Source organism: Antechinus flavipes, chromosome 2, assembly GCF_016432865.1.
Source record: "Antechinus flavipes isolate AdamAnt ecotype Samford, QLD, Australia chromosome 2, AdamAnt_v2, whole genome shotgun sequence".
Taxonomy (NCBI): domain Eukaryota; kingdom Metazoa; phylum Chordata; class Mammalia; order Dasyuromorphia; family Dasyuridae; genus Antechinus; species Antechinus flavipes.
The window spans coordinates 642,194,451-642,219,462 of NC_067399.1; the positions used below are offsets into that span (position 1 = coordinate 642,194,451).

Sequence of the window (25,012 nt, forward strand, 5' to 3'; positions counted from 1 at the left end):
CTTTTGACTTCCACTGGTCTCTTCGATCCATTTTTCCTGTTTCATTCTTGCCTTTCATTAAGGTTCTTCTTAGCCCTCATTTGGCTAGTAGCAATAACCCTAGAGGGCTTGCTACCTCAGCCTTCCATATTTGGGGCTGAAGGCAAGGCCGTCCGGCCTGAGTGAAAGGGCCGGGATGTAGGAAAAGGAGTGGGACAAATGGTTTCTTTCTCGGAGACTGGAGAGGCGGGGCACCTCACTGGGAACGCAAGAGCCCAGCCTGGAGGCAAAGAGCCCAGCCTGGAGGCAAAGAAAGGAGGAGAGAGAAAGCCGTGGACCCGAAGGGGGAGAACAGGGGTCTGCACATGTGTGAAGGCTCCCTGAGGAAGACTAGTCTCCGAATGTGGGCTGAGGTGGCTCTGTGCCTCCCTTTGGCCCTGAGAGACCACCTGGTGGACTTTCTATTATCCACAAGATGGTGGAATCGTCCTCCAGATTCCGGGCCTGCAGCTAGAGCTGAGGAAGAGGATGGGAGAAAAGGGAGGCGGTCTCCAGGTTGGAAATGACCACGACCTCCTGGAGGCCGAGTACCTGGTGCTTCTCAGAGACTTCCCCTCAGAAGGCCCTCCTGAGGTGCCTTTCCTCCCCTCGAGAAGCGGGAGCAAGCCTTTCCTTTTCATTTTTCTTTTCAGAGACTGCGTCTCCCCATCTCTCCCAGCCTGGAAGTGCAGCAGCCACTCCTGGGTCCAATGGGAACTGATAATATGGAAGTTCTGGCTGCTCATCCCCCCGACCTGAGGCTGGCCCTCCTTGGGCAGATCTGGGGGCTGTGCCTCTGGAGTGGGGTACCCAGCATTCTCCCGCAAACCTCCCTCCAGGGTGGAGCCCAGCCCGGGGGCCTTCCTGACTTCCTGCACGCTCTCTCATCTCCCTCTCGGAACCACACATCAGCCCTCGCCCAGGGATCAGGCCTTCTTTATACCTCCATGAACCTCCTCCTCCAGCTAGCCTGGTCCCCCCGACACGAGGGAGCCAGGTGGCCTGGCACCTGAGCAGCCAACAGGGTGGACAGGAGAGAGCCTGAAACCGGAAGTCAGGAAACTCGGGCTTCCTCTGATGCTCACCAGCCCTGAGACGGCAGCTAACGGCATAAGCTTTCTTTGACTCAGTTTGCTTGGCTAAATGTAAGCAGGTGAAAATTAGTAATGATGATGATGATGATGATAGCTAAGGAGTATGTAACATGCTGAGGTTTGTGAAGCACTTTTCGTATTATTATTCAATTCAATTCAAATATTCAAATTCAATTCAATTCAACTGATCTTCATAACAGCTCTGTGAGGTACCTTATGCTCTCATTACACCCATTTTATAGATGAGGAGGCTGAGGCAAAGGGTCTTGCCCAGCTAATATGAACCTGTGGCAGGCAAGACTTGAATCCCGACTCCCAAGTCTGCCCCCATGCCCGGCTAAGTGCCCACCACAAAGGGTAGTGAGAGAAGTGTTCGGCAAACACAAAGAGCTCCATTAATGCATTATTACTATTATTATTGTTTGGCGACTGGGTCCCCAGATTCAGACGGGGCCCTCGGACGCTGCAAGAGAGAGTTAGCCATGGACGCCCCCTCTCCTTTTTTCTTCCTCCCATCTCACCTTGCCTACCTCCTTCCTCGCTGTTGGGGTCCATCGCGGATTGGCCAGAGCCCGGGGCCAAGCCGGGGACAGCGCCTGGTCTGGCGGGCTGGTTCGCTCCTAAGGGGCCGGTCTGGGGCCTGAAGACCCTTGCCCTCTGCCTTTCGCTGTCTCCACCAGTCTCCCTCTTGATTATCTTCCGCATGGTTACTTTGTTGCCGTGGGGTAATTTCCTCTTCCTCGACTGGGGGCCGGGCTGCTGCCCCTGCTGGAAAGGTACGGGGGGCACCGGAACACACATTCTAGCCCAGCGGAAGGCCTAGGAAAGGGCAGAATGAAGGGAGTGGGGAAGGAGAAGGGGACCTGCCCTGGGGGCCTGCCCCACGCTCCAGAAATGGTTTTCTATGGTTTCCTCTCTTTTCCCCCCAAATCCTGTTCATTCTCATCCTGGCTTCTTCCAGAAAGTCTTCCCTGAGCATCCCCGGATTCAGGGATCTCTCCCTCCTAACTAACTATATATAGAATTACATATATGAATGAATAAAACTACATATAAAAACACACACACATATATATATATATATATCACTATAACTAGTAGACACTAAGCCCTGCTGCCCTGTCTCTGCTTTGTCTCTCTGAGAGCCCTGTCCCTCCAGAACAGGCCGAGAGCTGCTCCCTGAGGGCACGGCCCGTAGCCACGCTCCTCCTGTCGGCTCCTGGGTTGGACACATGCTTGGTGCTTAATTATCACTCCCGGCCTCCTCGCCCCAGCTGAGACCTGTTAAGACCGTAGCTTAAAAGGCCCCGGTCTCCCAGTGCATCCAGGGGCACCTCCAGTGTCCTGATCCACGTCTGGCCCCTGGATCCCAAGGGCTCTGGAGGGGAAAGTGAGGCAGGAGCCCTTGCCCAGCCCCCCTCACCTCACACTGTGGTGTCCCCTCCGTGATACCACGGTCCTTTTCCAGACCGAAGGACGAGCATCTTCCCTCATCCCCCAGGGGACCACGGGAGCCCTTGTGAGCTACAGGGTCACCCCCCCACTTCGGGGCTAAGCTCACTCCACACCCAAGACTGAGAACCCAACGGCTCCTCTCTAATGAGCTTGCTGGAGGCACGGTCAGCCTGGCCAAGCTCCCACAGGCTGAGCGGTTCAGGGCAGAGCTGGGGGCTTTGCGAAGGGGGACAGATGATGACTGGGGCTACAGTCACATTCTGCTCTCCCCTCCCAGAAATGCTTCCTCCTCCACTTCTCGCTGATCCAGGCTCCCAACCGGACTTTAACATCCCCCTCCTGCCCTAGTCCCCCAACCAGGCTACTGTCCACTTCCAGGGACCACGCGGCTCAAGGACCCGAGGGGCAAAGAAGAGGTTCTTACGGAGGGAGGAGCAGGAAGGGCTATCGGTCCAGCCCTATTTTCTACAGCATGTCCCTGTTTCTGTGTTTTCTTCTCATTCTGCAAAATCAGGGGGGGAAAGAATTGATAATAAACACGAAATGGTGTTCACAGACCCTAGCCTGGGCTCTGGATCTTCAATGACTATTTTGCTAAAATTGTAAATCCCCTTCTTCCTACCCCGACCCTTTCCCTGTATTCCCAAGCTCCAGTAGGATCAGGATCATCCTTTCTTCCTCATGTCCCTCCTCCAGCATGATTTAGCAAGGACTGAACACAAAAGAGACTCACGGGTTGATGGATGATGTCGAGCCAGTTCCTCTCCATTCAATTCAATTCAATTTACTCCATCCCGATTTCATAAGTATATATTAAGCACATATTACATGTAAGAGCTTGCGTTAGATGCTAGAGATCCTGATAACAGTACTGGCTCTCCCCCTGACCTCTGAGGACAGGGAAAACTTAGCTAGAAGGTACCAATTTTTTGTGCAACTATAAGTATATCCACAGATAGGGTTTGCTTAAACTAATGAAGGAATGTAAAAAAAAAAAAAAATGTTTTATTTGTAGTCAGAAGAGCTGAGTGTGAATCCAGGTCCTGTTATTTCCTGTGATCTTAATTGACCGAACAAGCACTTATTAAGCACCTATTATGTTCCAGGTATTGGACAAAGTCTGAAGGCCCCCACTGTTACATTCAGCTCTAAATCTGTGGCCTCTTCTCCCCTAATCCCCCTGATTTCTGACATATTGATTCCTTTTGTCTTAGAAAGTCACTTGCAGTTTTGCAAATCACAATAACAGCTGGTACTTATAAGGTCTGCAAAGTACTCTTCAACAAACCTGTAAGATAGTATTATTATCTCTCCTGGACAGGTAGGGAAACTGAGATAGAGAAGCTGATTTTTCCAAGATCACATGGCTAGCAATGGAGGCAAGACTTGAACCCTCCAAAGATAGCTCTCCATCTACACCATCATAGTGCCTTTCAAATAAAAAATGCTCCATTAAAATAACTGGTTTAAAGAGGAAACCAGAAGGGAACTGAGATATGCAGGTCTGTTTGTTTTTTTCATTTCCATCTCCTTTCTGCTCCAGAGTGTGGCCAGTTTGCATTCAGTTTCCACTCCCCTCCCCAAGATGCAACTATTTGGGAAGAAAAGTATTTGGAGTTTGTTTTAAACAAGGGGAGATTCTCATTTTTAAGACTGGCAGTCTCTATCCCGGTGCATTCCCCCCTCCCCACCCCCCCACCCCCCCGTGCCTTGACCATCTCACCGAATTGCTTTCCATGGGGACGCTCTGGGGTTCTGCAGAGTCTTTCTTCTTTTCCTTATCCTCGTTCTCAAGATTAGTCGCTTCAAAAATTAGAGAAGAAGAGATCAAGCTTATTAAGCGGCCCGGAGCTCCTAAGGTGACCTTTGTCACTGACTCTGGAGCATCCTGAATCCTGTCAGCTCCCCAAGTACCAGAGCTCTCACAGTGCTGGCCTAAGGGACCAGCCTCTGACAGGTCTGCCTGACGTCCCTCTCGGAGAGACAGCAAAGTGGGGTAAAGTCAGCTCTAAGTGTAGTTTGTTTATTCCCATAGGACTCCCAAAGGCGCCTCCCTGGAGCCGTAAAGCTCCTTGTTACAGAGACCCCTGGCAATTCTCCTATCCCACTCCCTTCCAAGTCTCCTTTCCCCCAGGCTAAGAACTCCCAGTTCTTTGCTACTTGTCTGGGAGCCACCTTTACCTTTCTCCTCGATGACCCGGGTAAACAGAGTCTGCAGCTTAGCCTTGCAGTCTTTAAACTCTTCCACCTTGACTGCGGTCTGAAGGTTCACAGGCTTCTCCTTGTTGAGGTGCTCCAAAGCCTTCCGGATGAAGTTGTGCATCTCCAGGACCTCCTGGTCCGAGGCATACTGCTGCAGCTTTTCCACCAAGAGCTCGCCATTGTGGATGCGCTGAAGCATGCTGGTCAGGTGCTGAAGCTTTCTCGCCATCTCCTCGTGGTTCTCATGGTACTGACCCTCCACGGTCTCCAGAAGCTCCTTCTCCTGCGCCTGGATCTTCTCCACCATCATTTTGGCTTGAGAATGGATCAGCTCCTGTGTCTCCTTCTTCACCTGCTCCAGGTGGGTGATGGCCTCTTGGATCTTCTCGTGGGCCTCACTGAAGGTCTGCTCTTGGGTCTTCAGGTCGCTGGTGATCTTGACCAGCTCCTCCTGCCGCTGCTGGATCTCGGAGCTGATGGCGCAGTACTGGTCCTTGTGGTTGCTGTCCAGGAGAGCGCAGGTGCAGCAGATAGGCTTGGAGCATCCCCGGCAGTAGATGCTGTGGGAATGAAAACACCAGGATGGCACACTCAACTCTGAGGTCTTCCATCTGCACCGCTGGTTGTATGGAGATAAGTCACCTATCCCAGGTCACCTGGTCCAGTCTCTAACCATTAGTACAAATCTTATCTACAGAATTCCAAAAAAGAGCTCTCTGTGGAACATCTGCTGTGCCCCAAAACTGATCACCTCCTAAAGTAGCTCATTCCGTTCTTGGGGATTTTTTATCCCTAAACAAAGGCATTAAATACCTGCCCTGACTCTTCTCAGAAGCTAGTTTTTATTTATTTGTTCGTTCTTGGTGAAATCCCATTCAGATAATGGATTTAAAGTGCCTTTTGATGCCCAAGACTCTATAAATATAAGCTGATGGCTTCTGAGGCCCAATAATTCAACGTGAACTTGGGAGTTGCTAACATGGCACCCCAAAGCTCTGCATTTGGTCCTGTGCTGTTTGATCATTTTTAATCAATGACCTAGTTAAAGGCATAAATGGCAGTAAAAATGGGAGAGAAAGAGAGAAAACTGTGGCCTAAGAATCGGATTGGAGGATCCCTCAAAAAGGAAAATGGCTGATTCACTGTCACACGGTGAATTTCTGAGGATTGGGACTAGAAAGCTCTGGGTCTGACTTGCTGTCCAGCAGGTATAAAGCTGTATACAAGGACACTGGGTAATCTCGTGAAGAAAGGTAAAGGGTTAACTTAAACTAATATCATATAAGCTAATTGTGTTTTAAAACCTACGTAACATCTTCCCTCCAAAATCAGATTTCTGAGCTCTGCTTAGTCACACACTCCGGGAAAGAGGACTGGTTCCCATCATTTATCTCCATTTTAAAAAGACAAAGGAGGGACACACAGAGAGGAGATGCTTCAGGCTGCCCTAGAATGGAGTCTGCTCTAACTTGGGAAGAAAAGGAAGGAGAGCTCTAGGTAGGGAGAAATTTTCTCATAATCACAAGTCAGACCCAGAGGCTCCATAACAGGTGCTCCTGGATGACCAGGGGCAGGTGGGGGCTCCTTAAGGGATCCCAGCTTAGACACAGGCCGGCCTAAGTCTCACCTGAGGTCTCCCCCTCTTCTGGGAGGGAGTCTGGCTGCTTGAGAGAGGCAACCTAGATTCAGAAAGCAGGCAGGCTTGAGAACAAAAAAACAAACCAGGCGTATTCAAATGTAATTTTTAACAATTTAGTTAGAGGCAAAGTAATGTAAAGAATAATACTGAAATATTAGGATTTTAACTGCTAAAAATGTATGTTTTAAGAGCAGACACAGGATGCACTAGACATGATGAGCTGCCATCTGCATCACTGGAAAGAACTCCCCACCCAAGGAGACAGACTTGAGTGTGTTAAGGAATAAAACTGATGAGAAAATATGCTAAGGTAGAGATCTTTTTGTTTAATCTATTTTTGCTTGATGAGCAAATCTAGTTTGTTTTAGTATGTCTATCTTCTATTGATCTACTCATTTATCAATCTATTTGCCTTTTTATTTTTTAATTTTTATTTTCCCTAGATACATGTAAAAACAACATTTTTGGTTATACATGTAAATTAATTTTTTACATATATCCTTGTGAATCATGTTAGAAGAGAAAAATCGAAACAAAAGGGAAAAACCACAAGAAGAAAAAACAGAAGAAAAATTTTAAAAAGTGAATATAGCATGTACCAACTTATATTCATATTTATATTCTCTCTGGTTTCAAATGGCATTTTCCATCCAAAGTTTATTGGGATTACCTTAGAGCATTGAACTATTTGCCTTTTTATTGATCAATTTCCTTATCTCTCTTCCTATCTCTATCCATCTATTATTCACCAACTTACTTATCAAATATCTATCATCTATTACTCTACCTATTGATTTATCTACTTACTTACCAACTAATTTATAGATTTACCTACTTTACTATCTCCCTGACTATCACTCATATATTTACCTACCTACCTGTATCCTGATCTATTGTCTATATCTATCTATATCTATTATCTATCTAGGTATCTAGCTAGCTACCTACCTATGTCTCTGTGTGTCTATCTTCTCTATCTACACTGATTTACCTATATCTATCTATCCGTATCTAGTGATTGACACTAGTCATCTATCATCTGTCTAGCTGTCATTTATGCATCTATATCTGCTGATGGAGACATTTTTTTCAATGTATTGAGTGGTTGTATGTATTTTTTCTCTCCTTCCTATTTATTTTTAAAAATTATTTGTTATAAGAGATACTTCCTGGAGGAGAAAGAAAAAAGATACAGGGGGAGGGGCAGAAATCTAAGCCTTGGAAAAAAACAAATTAATAAAAATTACTTTAAATAAAAATAATTTCTATTCACATCTTTTGCATTTATATCACTTATATTTCCCAATTCGTTCTCTTCCCCAATCTATTCCAGAGAGCCAGTCCTTATTGCAAAGATTTTTTAAATGGGAAGGAAACCTAATTAATTACAACCAATCAACTTCTAGAAAAAGTCTGATATTATACGCCATGTTCCTCACCTGCAGTCCTTTATTTCTGCAAAGAAGTGAGGAAAAGGACCTTCTCATGTTACTTCTTTGGGACCTGGCGGGGTCCTGATGGTGTCACAACGTTCAGTGCCTATTGTTTTATTGTTATTGTTCTTTTTATTCACATTGCTGGAGGGATTGTTATTTTCTTATTTTACTTCTTTCACTTTGCATCAATTCAAATGCATCTTCCCATGGTTCTCTGCATGTATCATATTCATCACTTCTTACAAGCACAATAACACTCTATTGCATTCACTTACCATGATTAACCTGTGGGCATCTATTTTGTTTCCAGCTCTTTCCTATGACAAAAAGTGCTGCTCTAAATATCTGTAATGTGTGCAGGGCTTTTGGGGACCTTTATTTTTATCACTGACCTCCCTGGGCCATATTCCTAACCGTGAAATTTCTAAGTCAAAGGACAGGGATAGGTCACTTTTGTCACATAATTTCAAATTGGTTTCCAAAACTTATATATCATGAATATTTTTCTTCAAGAAGAGAGTTGGGAAATTGGGTGGTATTAGATGTGTCAGAAATAAAATAACATAAAAAATGAAAATGATTGATTCTATTCTAACGGCCAGAAATGATTAGTTACTGGTGAGTTGTTTCTGTGTCAGCTGCCTATGTACAGCCAGATCAATGACCACACAAAGATCAAAATCAATACCATATTAAACAAAAGAATTAAAATGACCTAAGTTGGTGTGCAATACAGGTTAGACACTGATTGTTAAGTCTGACAAATTGGGAAATGGATAAAGAGTCAATATTATCATAGACTAGAGGTTCCCAAATATGGGGTCCTTTCTTTTTTTTGCAAGGCAGTTGGTAAGTGACTTGCCCAGGACACACAGCTTGTAAGTGTTAAGTTTCTGAAGCTGAATTTGAACTTTGGTCCTCCTGACTTCAGGGCCAGTGCTCTGTCCAGTGTGTCATCAAGCTACTCCAGGGCCCTTGAACTTTCTAATAAATATTTTTATAACTGTATTTCAATATAATTGGTTTCCTTTGAAAAATTAGAAATGGTACTAAAGAAAATGAAACTGAAAAGAACAACTGGAATAAAACAGGAAAGATGCTACTATATATTTGGGGGCACAGAAAAATTAATCCATAAAATATCCGGAAGAGGGAAGGTTATCAAAGGTTTTAACAGTATCTTGAAACCTGTTGTTACCCAAAAGAAATAACCAAAAATATAAATAACTACTAGTTCATATGACTACTTTTTCATTTCTATAAAATATATATGAGAACCATGTATGTATACATACACATATATGAGAGAGAGAAAGAGAGAATATTTTTGATGAAAGTATAAGAAGAATAATTTCTACAAAAGATCACATTTTGGCAATTATAAAATTGATGGAGAGATGTTATAAATACAAGTTAGAGATTTTGAGAGAATATTGCTTCCAGATTATTTTTTAAAAATTTGCTTTGACAGAGCAAAATGCTACTTTAAAATCTCTCTTCCAATGAAGTGAAGTTGTGAAGACATTTATAGTTCAAAATTAATATATTATTCCTTGACATATGTAACCACAGGGATAGTTTTATTTGGTGACATTACCATAAAGTGAGGCATAAGATATGGAGATGTGCACAAGGAAAAGGAAGTAGTGATCTCTTCCAGATGCTACTTTTCACAGATGGCAATGAGTGGATTATATCAAATCCTGGATTACATTAAGAAACCTTCCAAATGAGAACCACCAGGCTACTCAACAGAGTCCCATCTAAAAACAGTGGAAAAGTCAAGTGAATAAATAGTGCCTATTGTCCATACTATGGCATCCAGTTGGATGCACAATCTTTGGAAATAGTCTATCACCACATATAGTGCACTTATTTAAGATACATATTATTCATGAAAAAGGAACTGAGCAACACAAATGATGAGCAAAATGAGGAGGGTGGGCTAGGCTGCCTTTGGGAAACTGATCTTAATGACCTCAAGTTTCTCCTGGAAACAAAGGCCCATCTTTTCAACAATAATTTTCCGGTGATATTATATATATATATATTACTGTCTGTTTACATGTCATAAACAAGGAATGTACAGTGTACAAGTGACCTACTCCATAGGCTTCCACAAAATGTCAAAAGACCTAAAAGGAAAGCCACATGCATGTCAAGTGGATATTCTTGGAAGAATTTATGGGAGGATTGATAAATAGTTAAAGAATAAGAAATTGAAATTTTCTCTAATCACATAAAAATGCTCCAAATCACTACTGATTACATAAATATAAGTTAAAACAACTCTGAGGTACCACCTCACACCTATCAGATTGGTAAAGATGACAAAAATAATATGAGAAATGTTAGCAAGGATGTGGGTAAACTGGGACACTAATGCACTGTTGTGAACTGATTTGGACCTATAACCAAAGGGCTATAAAATTGTGTAAACCCTTTGATCCAGCAATATCACTGTAAACCAAAGAGATCATAAAAAGGAGGAAACTATCCACCTGTATAATAATATTTATAGCAGCTCTTTTTCTAGTGACAAGGAATTGGAAACTGATTGGATGCCCATCAACTTGGGAATGGTTCAACAAGCTGTGATATATGAATATAATGCAATACTATTAGGTTATAAGAAATGATGAGCAGGAAGATTAAAAAAAACCTAGAAAGATTTACATGAACTGATACTGAGTGAAGTGAACAGAACCAGAAGAACAGAGCACTGCAAGATTGTGATGATCAACTATGATAAGCTTAATTCTTCTCAGCAATACTATAATTCAAGACAGCTCCAATAAACTTGGGATAGAAAATTCCATCCACATCCTGAGAAGAACAGAGACTGAATGCAGATAGAAGTGTATGATTCTTGCTTTTTTGTTGTTTTTTCTTTCTCGTGGTTTTTCCCTTTTGTTCTTATTTTTCTTCCTAACATGACTAAGATAGGAATATATTTTTTGATAATTGCTTTTTATTTTCAAAATATATGTAAAGATAGTTTTCAGCATTCACTCTTGCAAAACTTTGTATTCCAAATTTTTTTCTCCCTCCCTTCCTCCCATTCCTTCCTCTAGACAGAAATTAATGCAAAATATGCTAAACATATACAATTTTTCTAAACAGGAAATATGTTTAACATAATTATACATGTATACTCAACACTGAATTGTCTGCTATCTTGGGGAAGGAGGGAAGGAAAGAAAAGAGGGAGAAAAATTTGGAATTCAAAATCTTACAAAAATGAATGTTGAAAATATCCTCACATATAATTACAAAAATATATTATTAAGTAAAAATAAATTTATGGGACAAGAACAAGAATTATACAAGATATGAAGGGCTGGATGGGCTGTAATCTACATCTCTGGGAGGGGTACTTACAGGAATGAGAACATAGATCTACTACAAACACCAAAGTTTCCCTAAAATTTGTAGTTTCCCAGGACTAAAAATATCTTCCCTAGCGGTTTGTACAGAATAAGTGCTTAATAAATGTTTGGTGAATTTAACTGAATGGTATAAACAGGTATGCCCTCGTGTTGTATAGTAGGAAGAACACTGCTCTTCCTTTAAGATATTATTTTGCATCCCAACTCTAAGACATTGGGGCAAATGGGGCATCATTACCCTGTCTCAATCCCCATTTCCTCTTCTCTAAAAAGCAAGATAAAAGCACTTGCATGTTGTTATGAGGATCAAAAGTGACACTGGATGTAAAGTGCTTAAGCACTTACATGAACAGAGAGAAGCAGGAAAACATTTAAACAAAGACCGTTATAAGAGAAAGAAGACTAAGCACTGAAAGACATCAGCATTTTGATCAACACAGTGACCAAGAGATTACAGCAAATTATCCCCAGGATAATACGCCATAATTAAGTAAAATTTACACCAAGAATACAGATATTCAATATTAGGAATTACTATTAGCATAATTGATCATATAAATAACTAAATTAAAATCATATGATTATCTCAATAGATGCAGAAAAAGCATTTGACAAAAATCCAGCACCCATTCCTATCAGGGAGTATAAGAATAAATGGAGTTTTCCTTAAAATGATCAGTAGCATCTACATAGATATACAAAACCATCAGCAAGCATCATATATAATGGGGACAAATTAGAACCATTACCAATAAAATCTAGATATATCTGATCCTAGAAGCAACAGGGAGTTATTGACTAAGGAAATAAAATAGTTAAATCTTATGATTTAGAAAAAAAAAACTGATGTTGGTAGTTCAGTGGAGGATGAATTATACAAGGCTAGGAGCCCAGCTGGAAGAATGCTCAGATAAGAGGTAATGAGGATGGACTAGGACTGTGGCTATGTGTGTGGAGAGAAGAGGATACATAGAACAGACATTATGAAGGTAGAAATGACATCATTTGGTAATGTCTTAAATGTATGAGATGATTAAGAATGAGCAACCCTTTTCAACAATGAGATGATTGAAGCCAGTTCCAATGATCTTGTGATGGAGAGAGCCATCTATAATCAGAGAGAGGACTGTGGGAACTGAGTGTTAATCACAACATAACATTTTCACTCTTTTTGTTGTTTGCTTGCATTTTGTTTTTTCTCATTTTCTTTCATTTTTGATCTGATTTTTCTTATGCAGCACAATAATTGCATAAATATGCATACATATATTGGATTTAACATGTTTAACATATATTGGGTTACTTGCCATTTAGGGGAAAGAGTGAGAGGAAGAGGGGAAATGTGGAACACAAGGTTTTTCAAGGGTCAATGTTGAAAAATTGTCCATGCATATGTTTTGAAAATTAAAAGCCTTAATAGAGAAATGAATAAATAAATAATGATAATAAAAAGAGTGAGCAACCAAGGATGACCTTGAGGTTGACAAATCCTGAGCAAATGAAAGGATGTTGCTGGACTTGACAATATTAGGGAAGTTCAGAAGCAGGAGAGTTTGAGGGGAAAGATAATGAGTTTTGTTTCGGACATGTTGAGTTTGAGATGTTTATGGGATAGCTAATCCAAGATATCCAAGAAGCAGCTGGAAATGCAGCTCAGCAGAGAGATTGGGGCTAGAAACAGGGATGAAAACTGAACCAAATTCAAGAGATCATCAAGTGAGATGGTACTGACTGAAAAAAGAAGAGAGCCTGTCACAAAGCCTTGGGCACACACCTTGGCTATTACAGTGATGGAGGCCCAGCAAAGGACTCTAAGAAGAAGGGGTCAGACAGGGAGAAGGACCAGGGGAGCATTGTGTCATGGAATTCTGAGAAGAGAGAGTGCTTCGGGGAGAAAGTGACCAATAGTGCCAAATGCTGGCCATGGGGGACGAGGGAGAATTTCCTAACAATGGAGCTCCCCAAAACAGGACCGAGGCAGAGAGCTTCCTTTTACTGGAGGCCTTTAAGAAGGGCCTGGGTCACCATTTGGCTGGGATGCCATAGAGGGAGAGGTGTGTCCTGTTCAAAGGAACAGTGACATGAACATTATTTGAGACAAGCTGCCTCACTACAACTGAAAGTAGCTTGAAAGGAAAGGATGCAAATTAGCAGCTCTCACACCCTCCTGTTCAGTCAAGCCTGGTTCCAGCTCTCACCTCCCAAGAGAGCAGCACAAGACTAGGTACACAGTCTGTCCCTGCTGCATAAACCACAAGCTTATTTACAACAGCAGGGGGACAACCACAAAGTCCTGCTTCTGTTGCCATCAGGGGCCACGTGGGTATCCAGAGAAGTAACCAATTTCTGTTTTTACAGTATCTGTGTGGGGCATATTTTATACAGTGTGCCGATCAAATAATGAAAACAATTTCTTTTTTATTTAAGAAATAACAATGGAGCAGCAGCCCTGAAGTCAGGAGGGCCTGGGTGCAAATCTGGTCTCAGACACTTACCACTTCCTGGCTGTGTGACTCTGGGCAAGTCACTTACCACTTCCCGGCTGTGTGACTCTGGGCAAGTCACTTAACTCCAATTGTCTCAGCAAAATTAATACAAAATAAAAAATTAACAATGACATATCTTTCCACCCCATCCCACCCCAGCCCTGCCCCCTCGAGCATTATAAAAGCATAGGACACTATTCGAATGAAAGGGACATTTAGGAGTCCACTCAGGATCTGCAGCCACCATCTTCCCTCCTGACCCTCCACCGCCTTCTATTAAACAAAGGGGTTGAACAAGAGGAAGGCTGCCCGGTTTGTTCTGGGATCTCACACACTGGGAGGCTAGGGGTGAATTGTAATTGTGGCTAAAGCAGAAGGTTTGATCTTAGCTCTGAAGTGGGAAAGGCCCCCAGAGCAAGGAGCAGAGCAGGAACCTCAAGCTTTGCCCAGTATAACACGCCCTCATTTTATGTAGGCTATATTGAGGTCCAGAGAGGTCCAACATCTTGTTGGAGGTCACCCGAGAGTCCCAAATAGCAGAGCAGAGACCTTGGAGATCCCTCTCTGAAACCCTGAAACTGAGAACCAGAGAAGCTTTGGGATCTGGCCAAATGGTGGAGCTCAGCTCCTAGATGCTTCTGTCCCCATGTTGACACTTTCTACAAACCAGTTGTCTCTCTCTGGAGGTTGGAGACTCTAAACATCTGGGCACAAACCACAAGGGCAGCTGCTGACAGCAAGGACTTCAGCATATACCCAGTCTGAGGAAACCAAGACCCAGGGTGGGTATTTGCCAAAGTCACCCAAGTGGCAAGTGTCAGAGGCAGAACTGGAAACTCTGGTTTTAATCCTGGCTCTGCTATGCATGACCTTGGCTGACCTTGGCTGAACCAGTCCCTTCCCTTCTCTGAGCCATGCTTTCTTTATCTGCAAAATCAGAGATGGTGAGAGGAACTCGGAGCTCCTTTTTAGCTCCAAACCTATGATCTGCTATTTCCCCCCTCCCCCCAAACTACAAGTCTATCTGTTACCTTGTCTCACCAATTCAAATAATAATCACTGGTTAGACAGGCAGGGGGAAGCTGTGTACTCCTCTCATTTTCAAGGTACTCCTTCCCTGGGATCCCAGATGGCCTTCCAAGGCCATCCAGACCTCAAATAAATCAGTCTCTTTGTCCCTGTTTGTCTTTTTCTATGTCTCTGTCTATCTTTTAGCTTTAATTCAGTACTTCATTTTCAGTTCCAAATTCTCTCTCTCTCTCTCTCTTCTCTCTCTCTCTCTCTCTCTCTCTCTCTCTCTCTCTCTTTTTCTTTCTTGCTCCCTCCCCTTTATCTTTTCTCCACTGAAAAGGCAAGAAAAATAAAACCCATTACAAATATGTATAGCTATGCAAAATAAATCTCCTTATTAGCTGGGTTCCAAGAAAAAAAAAAAAAAAACAGAAGTCAATCTGCTTTAATAGGCCCCCTGAGTCCATCCGTAATTTTTTCTGGAGGCAGATAGCATGTTTCATTTAAATAAGCCTTTTAACCTTCCTGGGCCTCTGTTCCCTCCTATGTAAAACATGGGTTGGTTCCCTGCATGCTTACTGTTGGGCTGTGGTTTGGTCCCTGACCTCTCCCATGCCTCGGGATCCCTGGAGCTTACCTGGTAAGGGACGGTGTCCGGTGAGTAGGATTGGGGCAGAAGAGGTTGTTGGATTTCCGGGTGCCATCTAGGAAATCCTTGGCAGATTCTTTTCTCAGCTCCTCCACAGCCCTCGCCTCATGCTTCACAAACCACTGATGTGCTTCGAAACACCTGGTACAGATGAGCTGCTCACACTCGAAACACCAGAAATCAGCTGGTTCCCGGCACCGGTTGCAAGAGGCTTCCTTCCCGCCCTGGACGATGGTCTGGTAGACAGAAATCCGCCGCTGCAAGCTCTCGAAGAAGAGGTTGTCCATGGACTGTAGGTTGGTCTCCTGGGAGCGGGGGTACTGGCAGATAGGGCATTTCCCAGCCGGCTCGTGGACCTCCAAGCATTTGGAGCAGATGGTGTGTAAGCACGCTAGGAGCTTGGGGCATTTTGATTCTGATTTACAGCTGTGACACAGCAGGAAATTAAACTCCTCACCTATGGCCTGGAGGAGAGAACATCAGAGAATCACAAAATGTACCTTAGGACGATGGTTGCCCAAGTCCCAGGTCACAACCGTAACCAGGAAGGACTACGTGGGGGTTCCAAGTCTGAATAATAGTTAGGAATATCAAGGCCACATAGTCCTCATGGCAGAGAGAAGGAAACAGGACCAGGAAGAAAAATGTTTTGCCCAAGGTTAAAGATGGGACTGGAACTCAAGCCCTCTCACTCTGAGATGTTGCGCTTGACCACTTCATGGCTTTTATTTTTAATACCTTGAGAGAGGCAGCCAAGGGGATTCTATAGGAAAGATGGCTGACTTAGGAGCCAGAGGATCTGCCTGGGTCTGTTTTCTCCTCTGTGAAAGCAGGGAATTGCATGAGACGACCTTTAAGGTCCTTTCCAGAGCTATCATCAAATAAGGCATATGTGGAAAGCTCTTAGCAGTCTGGTCCTCAGGAGGCAATTCATGGATGTTTATTCTGTTCCCTTCCCCCGCTCACCCCTAAATCTAGGAGGCTGGAATAACTAATTATTGCTAGCTTAAACTTTTCCTACAATTTATGCTTTTCTCCTTTTATTTGAGAGATGGAGAGCAACTAGGCAGAATATTGTAGGTATCAATTCTATACAGTCTTGAATGGAAATCATGGGTGGTAGCCCTTTCAAGTTCATGCAAAGAAAACTATATGGAACACTAGACTAGGAGTCGGTTTGGGGTTCTTTCCCTCCTTGCAGGGGTAACCTGGAGGTGGCTCCAACCAGCTCTAGTGAACCTATTGTTAAATTTTCAGGATAAACTTTTATGTTGTAGAAAGAAGGAAATACTAATTTGCTATTTGCAAATAGACTTAAAAATCAGGAAACACTACAAATTGGGCTTGATTTGTTTGATTGATTTTCTAGTCCTAAAAAGTCAGTAAACATTACAAATCAGGACTTAATTTCTTTTTTGGTTGATTACATGAACTTAAGAAAATGATGGAGAAAATATTAAAAATGCAAATTAAACTTAAAGTGTGTGGAATAGAGAGATACGGTGAAGAACTTACAGGAATGTGTGAATTCTTTTTCTGTATTTTATTTTCTTTATTTCTGTGTCTCCGTGACCCGCATAAGTACAATATGTGCAGGTCCATATTTACTTGAGCCTTGGCCAGCTATAAACATATTTACTAAACCTGAGCTGATGACATTTATCAGTATTTGACATTTATCAATATTTAGACTATTAGTTTAAACATGTCTTCTTGATTATCTAAAGCCTAAAGGCCTGATTTTCTGTTTCCCAGAAATCAAGTGATTTCAGGGAAACAGAAACCTTCCATTTCAATCTCTCCAGATAGCAACAACCAATTAGATGCCTCCACCCCCCCCCCATGCTCTCTTACTTATGATGTAATCTCTTGTATCAAAATCTATAAAAGCTGTGTGTCTTTACTAATTCTTTAGCCCTCCTACCACGAGCTTTCACTTCCCTTTATCTCATGAGGATTCAATACAATCTTTCTGCTTTCTACTTTAAGTGATCTCTGAGTAGTCATTTTGAGTAAGGGTCTTTTTATATCTCACACATGTGTATATATTTGGAGGGAGGAGGAACCTATTGTTAAATGTTTACCAGTACTTTGCTGTCCCTCTGATCCTTATTAGTTGTGTGACTTTGGACAATTCATTTAACCTTCTCAAGCTCAAGTTTCCCAAGTTGAAAAATGAGGGCATTAGATTAGATGATTTGACTAAGGTCCCTTCTAGGTCTAACATGCTGAGATTTCTCTTGAGAAATAACAGTAGTTAGTAGAAACTTGTCAACACTTTTAATGCTAGCATGAGTGTAGACAGGAAGAGAATTACAGAGGTTAGAATAGTTGCCAAATCTAAATGCCTTTTCTTGATATTCATTTTTTTTTTTTTTTACCTCAGGAGATGATTTGATATTGTTAATTATGTTTTCTTTTTTTCTCCCCTCCTCTGCTCCCCCACCTCTCTCTCTCTCTTCTCTTGCTCTTTTTCTCTCTTGCTTGATTTGTCTGTCTCTGTCTTTCTGTTCTCCCCCCCCTTTTTCTCCCTCACTCCTCGCTTTCATTTCTCCATCTTTCTCTTTTCTCTCTCTCCCTCCTCCTCCTGCTTCTCCTCCTTCCTTCTCCTCCTCCTTCTTCTTCTCTGTTTGTCTCTCTGTTGCTCTGTCTGTCTCTCTCTCTTTTTCCCTCCCTCCCTCCCTCTCCCTTCCTCTCTCTCTCTTCCTCTCTCCCGCCTTCTCTCTCCTTTCCTTTCTCTCTCCCTCTTTCTTTCTTTCTTCCTCCCTCCCTCTCTCTCTCTCCCCCTCTTCTCTCTTTCTCTCTCTCCCTCTCTCTTTCTCCTACTCTCTTCTTCCCTATCTCTTCTTCTCTCTCCCTCCTTCCCTCTCTCCCTCTCCCCTTCTTCTCTCTTTCTCTCTCTCCCTCTCTCTTTCTCCTACTCTCTTCTTCCCTATCTCTTCTTCTCTCTCCCTCCTTCCCTCTCTCCCTCTCCCCCTCTTCTCTCTTTCTCTCTCTCCCTCTCTCTTTCTCCTACTCTCTTCTTCCCTATCTCTTCTTCTCTCTCCCTCCTTCCCTCTCTCCCTCTCCCCCTTCGCTCCTCCCCTCTCTCTTTCTTCTCTCTCTATTATTCTTTCCCCATGGCTCTGTCTCCCTCTCTTCTCTTCTCCCCTGCTTCTTTAACCATTTTTCCAGCTTCCTTTGTTACATCATTACATTCATGAACACTGGACTTAATTGTGGATTCCTCTTCCCCCTGGGGTTCTGCCCTTCTTTCTTTAACTTTTTTTCATGTTCCTATATTATATTTATTCAGATGTTTTATTTTATAACCAGCTCCAGTCTTTCTCCTGAGGTAAAGTCACATCCAGACATGTCCAATGGGATGACCTATAGCATCTCAAATTCAATGTGTCTACAAGAGATCATATTATCTTTTTTCTGGATCCATCCCTCTTTTGGACTTCCTTGTTTTGGGGGGGAAGAGTACATCACCAACCTTCCAAGGTTGCAACTTCGGTATCCTGCTCACTCTCCCTCACTCACCCACCATAAATAAATAGTTAATGAGAATTTGCTCTTTTCTATCTCTTGGAATCTCTCTCCCCTTTTCTCCACTCACACAATTACCACCACACTAGGTCAGCTCTCGTCTCAACCCCGGACTGGTGCTATAGTATCCTAATTGATCTGCAAGTATCTCCTTTCTCAAATCCATTCTCTTTCCCACCCCCACCTAAAACAACAACAACCCCCCCCAAAAACTCTCTAGTGGGCTCCTCTGTCCATCAGGATAAAATCTTCAAAGCTCTTGGCTGGCTGGCCCCTACCATATGCACTACCAACAGACACGTACTCTACAATCGCTCCAAACTGGCCTTTGCTCTTCCCTGCACCTGACACTTCCTACCTCAGTATCTTTGCCTAGTCAGAAAGCATCCCTTTCTCACTTCACCTCTTAGAATTCCTGATTTCCTTCCAGATTCAGCTCATATCCTGGGGTCCTGAAGCTCCTAGCACCTTCCCCATCGAGGGTACCCAGTATCTATTTCTGCATATGTCAATAAAGATGTGTGTTGTCGCTTCTCCCCTCTACCTCCAGAACCTAAACTCTAAGAGCTGAGGCTGTCCCCAGTGCCTTAGCATGGCTTGATGAGTGACTGGTACTGGTACCCAACCTCCAATCCCTGCCATAAAGTAACCCATACCTTGATGCCCTTCTAAATTCATAGAAAGACTGCTAAGCTCTTTTAGAGATTTAGTCTAACCCCAAACCCTTTATTTGACAAAGGGAGAAACTGAGTACCAGAGAGGTTAAAAAAAATTGTGGCCAAGGTCACAAAGCTAGGAGAAAGAAGATTCTAGAGGAAAACTCAGATTTCTAGGTCCAGTTAATTGAGAATTGACTCCAAAATCAGAAGGCCTGGGTTCAAATCTCACTGCTGCTGTTTACCTCCTCTGTGAGTCCAATTGGGTAAGTTCCTTAATCTCCTCAGGGCTTGTTTTCTTCAGGTATAAAATAAAGAGGCTTTAGCTGGCTAGCTGTCCTACATCAACGACCTTGGAATTTCTTAAGTTTTAACCCAGGATTCCTTCCTTCCTAGTCTCAGCAGCTTCCTTTAGGAAACTGCCTAAAGATAATTAGGGGGATACAAATAGAGCACAGAATTTGAAGTCAGGAAGTTGGGTTGAATTCTCTTAATTTTTTTTGGCAAATATACTAGAATGGTTTGCATTTCCTTTTCCAACTCATTTTACAGATGGGGAAACTGAGGCCCACAGGGCTAAGTGACTTTCCGAGAGTCACACAGTTAAGAGTTCAGATTTGAACTCAGGAAGAGGAGTCTTTCTAGCTCTAGCCCAAGGCTGTAACCACTGCAACAGCTGCTTGCATGGGCAATTGGGCAAGTGGTTAGAGTGGTGGGCTGGAATCAGGAATTCTTTCCTTCTCTTATGTAAAGTGGGGGAAATAATAGCACCGAATTCCAAGAATTCCAAGGATGGTTGTGTGAATCAAAGGTGATAATAATTATAAAGCGCTTAGTGTCGTTTCTGGCAGATAATAGGCACTAATTACACACTAATCACTACAACTACTATTGTGTATTATATGAAATAACAGTCACCACTGTATGTGTATTATTATTGTTGTTATTAAATCACACCTTTTGACAATTACTAACTGAAAAATTTAGGGCAAGTCCCTTAATTCTGCCTCCCTTAGTTGCCTTACTGGAAAATGGGGGTGCTCCTAATAGCTCTACCTCCTAAGGCAGGGTGAGGCTCAACTGGGATGTTTGTAAAGAGCTTGGCACCGCACCTGGCACACAGTAGGTACTATATGCTTGCTGGCTGCTTGTATTCTTCTTATTAAATGAGATAATATTGGTAATATCCTTACCACAGCGCCGGTCCCTAGTAAATGCTCCCAAAATGCGGTTATCGGATATCGTTAATGTCGCTATTAAATACTATGCTCTTTGTATAGCACATGGCTCCGCGCATGACACACAGTAGGTACTCTATGCTTGCTGGCTGCTTTTATTCTTCTCATTAAATGAGATAATGTTGGTAATATCCTTAGCATAGCGCCCCCCCTAGTAAATGCTCCCAATATCCTTAGCACAGCGCCCGCCCCTAGTAAATGCTCCCAAAATGCGGTTATCGTTAATGTTGCTATTAAATACTATGCTCTTTGTACAGCGCATGGCTCCGCGCATGGCTCATAGTAAGTGCTATATGCTTGCTGGCTACTTTTATTCTTCTCATTAAATGAGATGATATTGGTAATACCCTTAGCACAGCGCCCGCCCCTAGTAAATGCTCCCGAAATGCGGTTATCGTTAATGTTGCTATTAAATGCAATGTTCTTTGTACAGCGCATGGCTCCGCGCATGGCTCATAGTAAGTGCCATATGCTTGCTGGCTACTTTTATTCTTCTCATTAAATGAGATAATTTTGGTAATACCCTTAGCACAGCGCCCGCCCCTAGTAAATGCTCCCGAAATGCGGTTATCGGTTATCGTTAATGTTGCTATTAAATACTATGCTCTTTGTACAGCGCATGGCTCTGCGCATGGCTCATAGTAAGTGTTATATGCTTGCTGGCTACTTTTATTCTTCTCATTAAATGAGATAATATTGGTAATATCCTTAGCACAGCGCCCGCCCCTAGTAAATGTTCCCGAAATGCAGTTATCGGTTATCGTTAATGTTGCTATTAAATGCCAGGCTCTTTGTACAGCGCATGGCTCCGCGCATGGCACATAGTAAGTACCTCATCCGGGTATATCCCTTCCATTCTCTCCTCCCTGGTCCCCGCCCTCCAGGTGAGTTACCTGCCCCCGCCCTCACCTCCATAGAGCTGGGACGTGCTTTAGGGTCCTCTTCGCTGGTGCTGGCTTCAGGCTGGTTGGGGGCCACCGGGTCGGTGGCAAAGGACCAGGTGGAAGTCGTGGCCACCGACACCAGGATGGGAGGAGGAGGGGAAGACGGCGGAGGCGGGTCCGCCGCCTGGATGGGTCCGGGGCTGGGGGTGGGCTCTGCAGTCACGGAAAGCCCCCCATGGTTTCGATTCTCTGCGGGTGACCTGGAAGGAGCGGGGCGGAGAGGGTCAGAGGGAGGCAGCGAGGGAGGCACATTGGGAGAGGCCGGCATCTGGGAGGAGCACCCCGCGAACCCGCCTCCTCGAGAGGCCGGTCCTTCAGAGCATCATCGGGAAGAAGGGGGTAGGGAGGGAGGGAGAGTAGGAGGGAGGGGGGAGGGAAGGAGGAGGAAGGGAGGAGGGGGCCAAAGCAGGAGCCAGAAGGGAGGGGGAAAGGAAAGAGGAGGAAAGCGAGACAGGAGGGGGGAAAATGGAGGAGGAAAGGGAAATATAAAGGAGGAAGGGGAGATGGAAGAAGAGGGAAAGGACACGGAAAGGAGGGGATAAAAAGGAAGAAGGGGAGATGGGGAAGAGGGAAGGAAAAGAAAAGGAGGGAGAGAAGATAAAAGAAGAGGAGGGAAACAAGGGAGAAAAGGAGGAAAATCAAAAAGGAAAAGGGGAGGAGGAAGAAGAGGAGGAAAAGAAAAACAAGAAGAGGGGGAAGCGAGGAGGAAGAAGATAGATTCCTATCTAAAAGAACAGGGAGGAAGAGAAAGGGGTTAACAGGAGGAAGGATTAGAGGAGGAAGAGGAGGAAGATGAGAAGGAAAAGAGGGACGGATGGGGTTAGCCCGATGGATACTGCAGGGCTCTGCGCTAGATAGGTTCAGGAAGGGGACCTGGCCATTATCGGGTCCTAGGGATGGATGCAGCTCACACTCCAGCTAGCCAGACGTGAGCAAGGAAAGAGACAGGTGCTGATGCGGATGCGGATGCTGACGCTGATGCAGGAGCCCCGGGGGTCTGGGCTGCCAGAGGGTCGGAGGATAGAAAGGCGGAGGATATTGGGTCAAGATGGGTACCGAGAGCCCGCGACAGATATTGTTGTCAAGCAGCCGAGCCCGCAGGGCGTTAGACCCGCAGCGCAGGCACAGACGTGGCGTCGGCGAGATGCGCCTGCCTTCTCTGTCTGAACCCAGGGGCTTGGCAACAGGGAGAGGCTGGGGATGGGATGGGGTGGGGGATGGGAAGCAAAGGGCAGCCTCACCCCGATTCCTTCTCGTTCTGAGACATTTGGCCTTCTTGGGCTGGTCCGACCTGGCGGGATGGCAGTGCAGACTGTGGTCCCGGATGACAGCAATCTTCCGAGCTCCTCCTCTGCACCTAGAGTCGTGTTTCGGGGAAGGAGAAAAAAAAAGCTGCTGGTGAAGTCAGATCCCTGCCCGCCAGGAGCTCCCAGTCTATGCAGAGGATCTGAGACAGACAGGGAGAGGGGCTGGAGAGCAAGATGTATGTCTTGCTTAAATTGCGGTCTTTTCATCTATCCCCTCCCTCCTCTCTCCCTCCTCCCTTCCTCCGTGTCCCTCTTCCCCCCTCCCCTTCTGCACACACTCAATTTTACCAACTCTGTTCTTGTACTCATTGAACGAAGCTCCTTCTAGTCCTCCTCAACCTTCAAAATGGAGCCTTCTCTGACCACCAGAGCCAACGCTGATCTCTGAATCATCGTATGCGGGAGAGGAAGGGACTCCCGCCCCGCCCTCACTCCACCCCCACCCCTACCTCACTCTGAGAGATCTCGAGAGCCGGAAGGGTAGTCCAGCCCCTTCATTGCAGATTAGGAGCTGAATGTTTGAGAAAGGTGCGGTGGTTTCTGGAGGCTCACACAAGTTAATGGTAGATCTTGGTTCAACCACCTGCTCTGCTGATTCCAGTTTCTAAAGCAAAAAAGATGTGATTTCAAGGCACTTGATTTGCAGCCAGAGGGTTCATTTCCCACCCTGGCTGCTCACTGTCTGCATGATCTTGGACAAGTCATTTAATTTCTCTGGGTTGCCTCAGTTTCCACAGCTCCCAGAAGGGAGGGTCAGTCCCCAAGGTCACTTCTGGCTCCGAATATCTGCCTCTGACTGGCCACCCCCTGTTGCCCAGGGATGGACTCCACACCATTGTTTGGCTGTGGTTTTTTAAAATCATATTTCTCCATTCCTCCAACCAGATTCTGAGATTCCAGGGAGGAAGGACCAGACTATGCTTTCATTTACTGACCTCCTACTATGTGTTTGATGAAATACTAGGGAATTTACGAGCTATAAAAACGAACAAAACAGAATCCCAGCCCTCGAGGAGTTTGAGTTTATAAGAGGAAGCATAAACTTTATCACCTACAAAAGGCTTCCCATTTTTTATTATTTCTGTAAATATTTGTCAGATGATGGATTATAAATGCCGAGGCTTCACCTTGGACTTCCGATGAGCAGCAGAGAGCAAAGATTACCAGTGTGAGGCAGGTTGGTGGCTGGTCTAGAATGGCTTCCTGAAAGGTCACAGCTGCCTTAGGAGGACAGTGAGGTCCCTCGGGCTTGGAAGTCCAGACTTTGTCTGGGGAGAATAGGCCGCTTTGCTTTCTTGCCAGAACCCTTTTTAGATGTTCTGGGAATGAAAATGAAATTTGTCATATGGGAATTAGGGGACAAGGTATGTAAATTAAAAGGGCATGGGCAAGAAAAGAATACCCAATGTGCTCCTACTCCCAGCCAGTGCCACAGCCAAGAAGGAATTCTGAAATTAAGCACTGAGTATTCAGATCTCAGAACTGGAAGGAACTCCTGAGAGAACAATAGGAGATAAAGGAAAACAAGGACAATGAGCTGGCCTTGGACATGAGAAATCCTGAGTTCAAGTCTTAGCAAACACTAGTTGTGTGTCTGGGCAAAATCTATCAGTGCCCCAGAACATTCTAAAAATGTAAGGGAGTTGGCATCTAAATCAATGGAGAACCCCTAATGATGAAATAAGTCTGAAAATATACAGGACAGCAAACAATCCAATATAGATTAAATGTGCAATTCTTCTAAACATCTATTTATCATGATGCACAAAAAACAAACAACCTCCACCAAAAAAAAAAAAAAAATCAGATCAAAAGGGGAAAAAAACACACGAGCAAAAGACAACAAAGATGAAAATACTATACTATCATTTACATTCAGTCTCCATAGTTCTCTCTCTGGATGTGGATGGCACTTTCCATGCCAAGTCTAATGGAATTGTCTTGAATCACTTCCTTG

General features: G+C 44.1%; 1 protein-coding gene across 2 annotated transcripts in view; it reads right to left on the reverse strand.

Moving 5' to 3' along the window:
* PML (PML nuclear body scaffold) overlaps positions 1–23,490 on the reverse strand; it is a 39,047-nt gene extending 15,557 nt beyond the window's left edge. Inside the window, exons 1-8 of one of the 2 annotated variants that reach the window (XM_051982266.1) lie at positions 23,344–23,490; positions 22,990–23,105; positions 21,714–21,948; positions 15,368–15,843; positions 4,749–5,329; positions 4,291–4,370; positions 2,992–3,069; positions 1,643–1,931 (exon numbers count right to left, since the gene is read on the reverse strand). In XM_051982266.1, coding sequence (XP_051838226.1) covers positions 1,643–1,931; positions 2,992–3,069; positions 4,291–4,370; positions 4,749–5,329; positions 15,368–15,843; positions 21,714–21,948; positions 22,990–23,105; positions 23,344–23,364 — 1,876 coding nt within the window. In that variant the 5' untranslated portion in view covers positions 23,365–23,490. Of the gene's footprint in view, positions 1–1,633; positions 1,932–2,991; positions 3,070–4,290; positions 4,371–4,748; positions 5,330–15,367; positions 15,844–21,713; positions 21,949–22,989; positions 23,106–23,343 lie in introns of both variants that reach the window. The other variant, XM_051982265.1, reaches the window with a different exon arrangement.
* Positions 23,491–25,012: the final 1,522 nt, after the last annotated feature.